The sequence below is a fragment of the Rhincodon typus genome, unplaced genomic scaffold (genome assembly GCF_021869965.1).
Source record: "Rhincodon typus isolate 14 unplaced genomic scaffold, sRhiTyp1.1 hic_rhity00007029, whole genome shotgun sequence".
In the NCBI taxonomy this organism is placed as follows: domain Eukaryota; kingdom Metazoa; phylum Chordata; class Chondrichthyes; order Orectolobiformes; family Rhincodontidae; genus Rhincodon; species Rhincodon typus.
In genome coordinates this window covers 1-9558 of record NW_025972667.1, presented here as the reverse complement: position 1 = coordinate 9558, position 9558 = coordinate 1, and the positions used below count along the sequence as shown (strand labels likewise).

Sequence of the window (9558 nt, the reverse complement as noted above, 5' to 3'; positions counted from 1 at the left end):
GACCCGAAACGTCAGCTTTCCTGCTCCTCTGATGCTGCTTGGCCTGCTGTGTCATCCAGCTCTACACCTTGTTATCTCCAATGGTTTATTTGTTCTTTTCAGTTAACATTTTACTCCTCTCCTCAGCTGTAAGCACTGGGAAGATATTTCTACTTATACCATAGTTACAACTCATTTGACAGCCTGTCCAGTGAGCCTCCACATTGAGAGCCATTGGATATGATGGGCAGTGAATGTTGTAATGAAGTAAAATGAATGAGTGTTATTTTTGGGGAATGAATGACGTAAGTTAAATATAGAGAATACAGCCAGAGAGTGTTATTTCAGATGATGGGCATTATGTGTCATTTGAGGGCATGGACAATATGAATTATATGAGAGGATGGACATCTTATCAGACATGTTTCCATGCATATCCACTGATACTGAAGCTGTGTCTTCATGTAGAAAGTATGGGAATTCTTCAGCAGGTATCTCATGTCCTGATTCCCCATCATTTACTGGCACAGTGACAACAGTGTGTACCACCAAGAAAATGCACTACACCAGCTCACTAAGGCTCCTTTTGTAGCACTTTGCAAACTTTTTTTCTCCATCATCTATAGTAAAAAGGGCAGCAGATGATTGGAAGTTTGGATTTTTCCTTCAAAATCCTGTCCAAGACACTTACTCTGCAAAATTGGAACAAAATTGGCATTCCTTCACTGGTGCTGGGTCAAGATTCAGGAACACCATCCCTAACAGCACTTTGGGTGTATCTACATAACAATGGCTGCAGTGAAACATGAAGCTTGCTCACCACCACCTGATAATGAGAAATTAAGGATGGGCAATAATTGCTGCCTTTGTCAGTGATGCCAGATCACAAGAATGAATAGAACGTGTGTGAACTTTGTACAGTTTCTCATTGTGTGAAATGAAAATACGTACAGTGCATGTTATTTGAAAATATGGACAAAGAATATTTAAGAAGATACAGATTTTTTTTAGGGCACATTGGGTTGAGACAACAGACAATGCACACAAACCTTTCTTTCAAGAGCTAAAAAGGTACTAAAGCCACAGCAGTAACAGGCGAGAGTGAAAAAATCAAAATGAAACATCAGAAAGCCAAAGCTTATCTTGACGTTAATAAACCATTGCTAAAGTTGAGTATTGGACAGCTATTCAGGGTACAAACATTCAATGCTGTCAACAAAAACTAGCCAAAGTGACAACTTGGGAGACACTAAACTGGTCTTGCATTTTCTTCTATTTCAAGATGATATTCTGCTGGAAGACATCCACACCCTTTGTACTGATCCGAGGTGTATTCTTTGGTCAATGGCTTAAAATGCTACTACATATTGCAAATCTATTTTGGCACATTAAGGATTCAGCTTTTTGCAGTGAGAACTGTGGGTTCCCCATGATTGACCTGCCTTCGTCTCTTTTGTATTTTATCTTCCACAGTATTGGCATGCTGCCCCTTATCTATGACTGTTGTGCCCTGTGTACCTGGAGTATCATAGAATTCTCATTGAATCCCAACAAGTGCAAATAGAGGTCATTCGATCCATTGAGTCTACACTGACCCTCCAAAGAGCGCCCCACAAAAACCCACTCCTCCACCATATCCCTGTAACCCCACATTTACAATGCCTAACCCACCTCGCCTGCACATCCCTGGAAACTATCGGGTAAACCACCTAACCTACACATCTTTGGACTGTGGGAGGAAACCGGAACACCAGGTGGAAACCCACACAGACACCGGGAGAACATGCAAACTCCACACAGACAGTCACCCAAGGCTGGAATGAAATTTGAATCCCCGCTGCTGTCAGGTAGCACTGTGTCAGCTTGCTGCCCCAAAGTATCTGTTAGTATAATGCAAGAGCTGGTCAGGTCTGAATATGCTCAAGCAATTGATTCACAACTTGGCATCTGCATAAGTCAGTTGCCCTCCTGAGCGTAAGTTTGTCTTCTCCCAGTAACCGTTCTTTGTCTTTTGGATACCTTATTCCTAATATGGATCTGTTTCTAGTCAGTTTATCACTTAATTGTGAAAATTTACAAGTTTCTGCAAGCTGAGCAAATGATAAAACAAATTGATCAATGGAATCTGTTTTCACTTGTTCTCTAGTATTAAACACATATTATTCACATGTAATGTTCACTTGGGGTTTAAAAAGTGCCTTCAAAGCTTTTAAAATTTATGCCATGTATTTTTCTGCTCTTCAGAGAGCTTTCGGGTGGGATATATTTTGAAGCTTTCTCTTCCCAACAGTGATAAAAATGTAGCAATCTTTAGTTTCCAGTGGCAGTTCACAGCTCTGCAGCTGTGTTTTTAATTTCAGTTCTGGACACTCATCTCAGTGCCTCTCCTGACAGCATATTTGAGGTGTACAACACACCAGTGTGTTCAACACGAGGATGTTATTCATATCATTACGGTAGGAAAACGCCTGGGTCCAGTGCAAAACTGAAGTACATAAAAAGGCAGTTAGTGGTAATTTGGTGGATACATTCCCTCCTGTTCAAAAGTGCAAGAGTCCCACATTGTGTCTGAAACCCAGCAGTCTGGAAAAGGCAAATGCATGATGGGATAACATCTTCGGTGAAACTGGCATGTGGGGAATGCTTTGATTAGTTAAACTGAAGAGCTCCTGTCGGGTAAAAAATTACTGTCCCATTCATCGCTTCTCTCAGAGTTTCCACTGCTCTACAATGGGGATTGCTAACTTCTTGGATGGCATGTCACCTGTTGAGCTCACCTTCAATGCTACTTTCATTTTCCCAGCCTTCAGCATGACTTGGCAGCAGCTTATACAGTTCCACCTGGTGAGGATCGAGGGCTGATGGGACCTGCTAACTACTCCATCAGCAGGAGTGACACTTAACAGTTCCAGCTGCCTCCTCCTCAGGCCATATTTCCTTTCACAGGATGGAAGGAATCGAAACCGAGATCCAGTGTGAAAGAGATGAGAATTCCAAAATTGGATCTACTGGATGGGCTAAATGGTTTACTTCTGTTCCTATGTCTTTTAGTCTCAGGAAGCAGTTCAGCCTCTCAACATGACTGATCACCAATGTCTCTTGAAGGTCAGTTTCTTGGAGCAGTTAATTGCTAACATCTGCAGTTTCCTGAACAAAACCTCCCTTACACTGAATATGGCGGGCAGGCAAAGACAAGGGTCAATAACACGCGTACCACTGTCGGATCCCCCATTCTTGTAACTGCATCTTAGCAAGTAATAAAACAAAGACGTTTGATTGCTTGTGTACAGAGGATAGAAGCACATTATTTCATAGAATTATAGAATCCCTATAGCGTCGAAACAGGCCCTTTGGTGCAACAAGTCCACACCAACCCTCACAGCATCCCACCTAATCTACACATCCCTGAACACTATGGGCAATTTAGCATGGCCAATCCACATAGCCTGCACATCTTTGGGCTGTGGGAGGAAACCGGAGCACCCGGAGGAAACCCACGCAGACATGGGGAGAATGTGCAAACTCCACACAGACATTTGCCTGAGGGTGGAATCAAACCCAGGTCCCTGGAACTGTGGATGCAGCAGTGCTAACCACTGAGCCACCATGCCGCCTCAATTTGTGAAGGGTGATTGTAAAGTCAGGGTGTGAAAATGCAACATGCTGAGTGTGTACTGGTTGTTCAGATGGAATGTGAAGTATCTAGATGGAGAGAAATGAGTGGAGTTGCAATTTATGTTAACTTGTGGAGTTCCATGCAGGACAACGCAGTTCAAGTAAGAGTCTGGATGTGGCACTTAACAATGTTATGCTACTCACTAGTCATGACCTCTTGAGGCTGTGAATCCTCCTGGTGCTCTGTCTCACATATTCTTCCTCAGCCACCTGCATCTGCTCCTCCCTTGTTGAAGAGGTTGCCTCTTGTTTCTGTCCTTGAGAGACTTCACCTCACTATAATCCCTCAGCTCAAATTCCAATTGGGGTTTGAGCCTCAATCATTTCAGTGCTGCTGAGCTTTTCTGAAACATGCCAAATTCTCTTTAAATAGAATCCTTCCTCTGACAGAATAGACGTGTCATTTCCCTGGTCCAATCCCTCTAATTGGTCTGGGATCCCAAAAGGAGGATGCCAAGGTGGCTTCATCAGTGACAAAGGCAGTTGAAGTAGAGGGGCTACAGGAGATGCCAAGGTTGAAGGAATGGCATTGTTCATGAGCATATCAACACCTTTGTGGGTTTTGCAGGGCAATGATAGAAATTATGGACAGGTAGTGTAATTGGTAAGGGCAAGGATGTTGCCCCCCTTCATTTCATTCCAAGCTGGAATGCCAATGTAATAATCCAAAACATGAGCAGGGGCGAGTAAAGGCCTTTTTTACATATGAATGGACATACAAAGTAGGTGTTGGCTATCTCAGGAAGTATGGGTCAATCAGGTGAGCTGGGAGGAAAGAGGTTAGAAGGTTATTTCCCAGCAGGTTTACTGGTCAGGATGATGAACCAGAAGGAGCAATGGAGTAATTGGTGTTGCTGCTAGAAGGCAGCAAGTAACAAAGAAGAATGAAAATTGACTTCATTGAAACAACAAAATTCATACAGTGACCAACAAGGTAAATGTAGGAAGGATGTTTGTCCTTGTTGACAGTGGGGCTTGGGGCTGGTTCCAGAATCAAGGGACATAGTCTCAAAATCATAGAGTCATATAGCATAAAACAGATCCTTTGGTCTGACCATGCCAACCATAAACCCCAACGAAACTGGTCCCTTCTGCCTGCACTTGGCCCATACCCCTCCAACATTTTTTATTCATGTACTTATTCAAATGTCTTTTAAATGTTGTAACTGTACCCGCATCCCCCACTTCCTCTGGAAGTTAATTCCACGCATAAAACACTCTCTGTGTAAAAAAAAAGCTCATGTCTTTTTCACCTTAAAAATATGCCCCTAGGGAAAAGTCACCTGCCATTCACCTTATCTATGACCCTCATGTTTTTATAAACACCTAAAAGGTCACCCTTTGACCTTTTACACTCCAGTGAAAAAAGTCCCAGCCTAGCCAGACTCCACCCTCTCCATCTTAAAATATGTTATAATTTAATAATAATAATATTTATGAGAGTGTGGTGAATGTTAGAACTTATTATCCCAGAGAACTGCGGAGGCTCTGTCGTTGAGTATGTCCATGACAGAGATCGATAAATTTTTAGATATGTCAAGGGATAAGGGGAGACAGTGGGCATATGGCATTGAGGTAGGAAATCAAGTATGACCAAACTGAAAGGCACAGTAAGCTCAGTGTGCCAAACAGCCTACTCCTGCTCCTATATTTTTATGTTTCAAAACATATCAAAGACTAAGGGGTAAAATCTAAGATCTTTCTTGTCTCTAGGGCTCAGGCATTAAGCGTTTACATCAGCTGAATCAGAGGTGTAAGTGGAAGTAACATATTCCTGACATACGGCAAAGCAAACAGCTGTGAAGGAATATGAAATTTATACCAACGTCTGAACTTGATGACAAGCATTGCGACTTTATTACTTAAATCAATCCAAATCTAAATGGTAGAAATAATTGAAAATGATAATTAATGAGGTAACTTTAGAAAGTTATTTTATACTTGTTCTTTGAATTTTTCTTTACTTTGGTTAGGAAGTTTACATATGCAATAGTTTGAAATATTTACTATGGCTTTCTTTCTGTTTCTGTCTGAAATATTTACTGCGGTTTTCTTTCTGTTTCAGTCTGCTTGCTCATAAATCTACAAAATTACAAACTTATCAGTACCTGCTTTGAACTGACCATGCAAACAAACAAAAAAACCTCATTCCCTTGTTTCGGGATGTTTGACTGAGCCCTAACAATATTATAATGTTATGTGGTAACTTGTTATGTAGTAAACAAGTTTGTATAAATAGTTGAACAGAGGTGGAATGCTCATTGCTTGTTCAGTCATATCTTACTAAAAAATGGATTTAACATCAAGCCATACAAAATAAAAGTTGGTCACAGTTTTGAGACATCATTATCAAAGGGGGAAGAGGGTCCTTATCTGGATTATCTGATGAGTTGCAGTGTGTAGTATGAAGGATCCAAAATAGATGTGGATGCTCAATTGTTGACTACTTGTCGTAAAAGATCAATAGACGCTTGGATACTGAAGGAATCAAGGAATTCGATGACAGTGCAGGGTGGTGGAGCAGAGGTAGAAGATCCATCAGGATCCTGGTCAATATTAGAGTAGATTCTAGGTTCATTAGCCTATTCTTGATTCTAATATTATAAGTTCTTATGTTTGCTCCTATTCATCTAGAGCCTTGTCAACACTTTCTCTAAGCCATCCCAAAGCTGCTATTCACAGTATGAGCTACTGAACGAACACTAATTCCATTATAGATATGTTAAAGTAATTGGTTGTTGAAACTGCAGAATTATCAAGATAAACACCATGTTTTGCTTCAGGTAAAAATAAAAGCATAAGCATTCAAGAAAATAATGTTTGAAGCAATTAAATTATTCTACACTGATGGCACACAACACAAGGGAATATATTCAGGGAGATTGGATCACCTTTATAATTAGCTGATTTCCATTGGCACAGTCTGAGATTATTTTGAAGAATGGCTGTGATATTCAGTTGCTAACCTGGTCTGTTCCCAAAGACCACTGCTCAATTTTTTTTTCCTGTGGGCATTGAAATAATTATAGCCATTTGTAATCCCAGTTCAGTTCAATTAAAAATCAATAAATTGTTTGTCATTTGCAGATTCCAAAATACACAATCACCCAATCCCCACAAACTGTTGGACTTCCATATTGTTCTGTTGTTGTTCTCCAGTCACCAATTACCTCTGCCCTTGCTATCCCTATTGGACCTCTGTTCCGCAAGGTATCAAATTGAAATGTTGTGTTCACATTCATATATCATTCTACCCTTATAACCTATTCCAGCCTTACAATGCAGAAGACCTCAGATACATGTTCCACTCTTAAACTTTCAGGGTTTCAAAAACTGACCTCTTCCTTCACGGTTATTGCTGCTTATCCTTCTGCTAATTCCTTTCAAATTTGACTCCAACATCTCCATGATGATTCACTTTGCTGGTCCCTTCCAACCTCCACTGCGACTGTTTCCTTTTTAAATGACACTTATTCCAGAAGATGAATTCATGTCATTGCAAAGCTGTGCTGAAAAATGCCATTTGTTTAATTATGCTTTAAGAGTGAGATCCATCCATTTCTCCACTCATGACTTACATTATCACACGTCAGGAAACATACTGATTGAAGTCCAGCATTTGTGACTTATAGGGCATCATTCAAGTACATCTTTGTTACAAAATTTATGATGTTATTTCATTGGGTGGGGAGAAGGGGTGGTGGTATTCAGCTAAAAATTCTTATAATTTAAATGAATTTGCTATTCATTATGGAGATTGCTGCAAATGCCAAAAGACAACTTCAGATTCCAATATTTTCCAATGCATCTTGTGTTAATCTGGGAATCTGATTTCTTCTATGCGCTACCTTCAATGAACTGGTTTGTGTGTCAGTGCGAAGTTCCTGTCTGTGTTTTTCTAATGTAGTTATCAATCTGTTCACATTACATGGGTTGACTTGTTTGTTACATGATATTAAAATTAAAATTTACAACACCTCAATATTAGTCAAACAATGTATTATTAGAACTGATGATTGTCAATAAAATTCTCATTACATGTAACATACAGCACTTCCAGTTCAGTGCTTATGTGGTTTGTAGTGGAGTTGGAGCAGTAATTATTAATTCCATTATTTTCAGCAAATTCCTATCAATGTCAATAACATACAGAAATGACTTACTGTATTCCCAATATTAAATGTTAGACTACCACTTACTTGTAGGTAATGACATGGCCTCAGAGATGATTTTATTTCCTGATGGACAAGAGGTTTCTCCAAATTAAGTGATGACTTCCGATAAGCTTCCTTGGCTTGGCTTACAGTGAGCGTGGACCAGGAGCTTCTTTTCATATATTTCCCCTCAGGTGTCATGGGTAATCCTTCACAAGCAGAGCATTTAACATCGTTGTTGCTTTTTGAAGTCTTCAGAGTGAGATCACTGAAGGCTCCCTGAAGATTTTCCGGATAGTACTGTGAAATATGGTCAAAGTGGTGCCTGCTCATCGCACTCGCCGTACGGTAAGTGCTATCACTGTCCAAGTTGTCATCTGAGCTCCACCAAGCAGACATTGAAGACTTATGTTTGGGCTCTGGCTTTCGTTCTTTGCTTTTACTCCTCTTGCCATGTTTGGGATGGTGGGAATGGTGGTGATCGTCTGAATGCCGACCTTCACCTTTAGTGCCATTTAGATTTCCTTTCGAAGCCCCTTCCAAAGAGTGAGATTTAGTGAAAAGTTTTTGGACAGAATGCACAAGGTGTCGTATTCTGCCAGGACTTTCACTTCGTTGCTCAGTGGCAGTGGACGTTCGTTGATACTGCAGTGTATGAAAGCCATCACGGTGCAGAGGCAATTGTTTTTCGAACTGGTCCAGCAGATTAGCTGGAATGCGGTTAATTTTGCTGCCAGTGTGCGAGACACTGGTGCAGTCATCCCTGGAATCATAATGTGAGGTGTAGTGCATTCTTGGGAAAGTACTGCTTGACATGTGCTCCCCTACCATCATGGGGATTGTACATTCAGAATGTATAGAACTTCTAGGTGAACAACGGTGATGGTCCATTTGGCAGCTGTCAGTTGGGCTGAGCAAGTACGACTGCCTAGAATCCAAGCCATGGTGCATATGGTCATGAGAATGCTCACAGTCATCAGTCATCAGGCCACAAGTGTGTGCTGAGCTGAGCTGGGGATGAGTACGGCTACTAGTTAATCCTTTCATGGTCCTTGATGAAGGAGCATATATGTCTTCATTGAAGTGCTGTGAAGGTGACCATGAAAACTGCTGGTCTGTCAAAAAACACAACAAAAAGCAAGTTAATATAAACAACATTAAAGGATTTGATGGTCTTGCATTTTATTAAAGACCAGTGAATGCAAATAAATCAATGCAACCTGACGAAGCTATTGATTTAGTACCCTACCTTACTTTAATAGAAATTAATGAATGCTACATTCCTGATTTTATTTCAGCAGTTCATTAGTTTATTGAAGCATGGGGAGATACTTCTCATCTATTTCAATGAAAATACTGTCCATGTATAAAAACAGACTTTAAAAGAAAGATTTGTTACCAATAAATATCCAAGTGACTGTAATTCGTTAAATTCCAGCTCTCAAAATAGATGCATCTTTTGGATCACAAATAACACTCAAACCAACTGATCAAAAGTTAAAAAAAAATTACTTAATGCGGGTAGGAGTGAAGATTCCATGTGTCTGTAATTTTAATAAAAACCTCAGCACAAACTAAAATTATTAGCAGATGGAATTTAACCGTCCTGGAGTTTGCAAATTTAAGAATATTGCTATTGTATCATAACATTATTTTTAGTTTAGGCAACATGCAATATATCAAAGAAATTTACAGTTGAAATGGACTACTTAGCCCAAATGCTCTGTGCTGCTCTGCATCAGCTTTCACC

At 40.2% G+C, this 9558-nt stretch overlaps 1 protein-coding gene across 1 annotated transcript; it reads right to left on the bottom strand.

The window, feature by feature from the left end:
- Positions 1-7853: 7853 nt before the first annotated feature.
- On the bottom strand, positions 7854-8923 carry LOC125482201 (disks large-associated protein 2-like; the record flags this gene model as incomplete). Its single annotated transcript, XM_048594212.1, has 1 exon — positions 7854-8923. A coding segment is annotated over one exon (1070 nt), but the record flags the coding sequence as incomplete, so codon positions are not given.
- Positions 8924-9558: the final 635 nt, after the last annotated feature.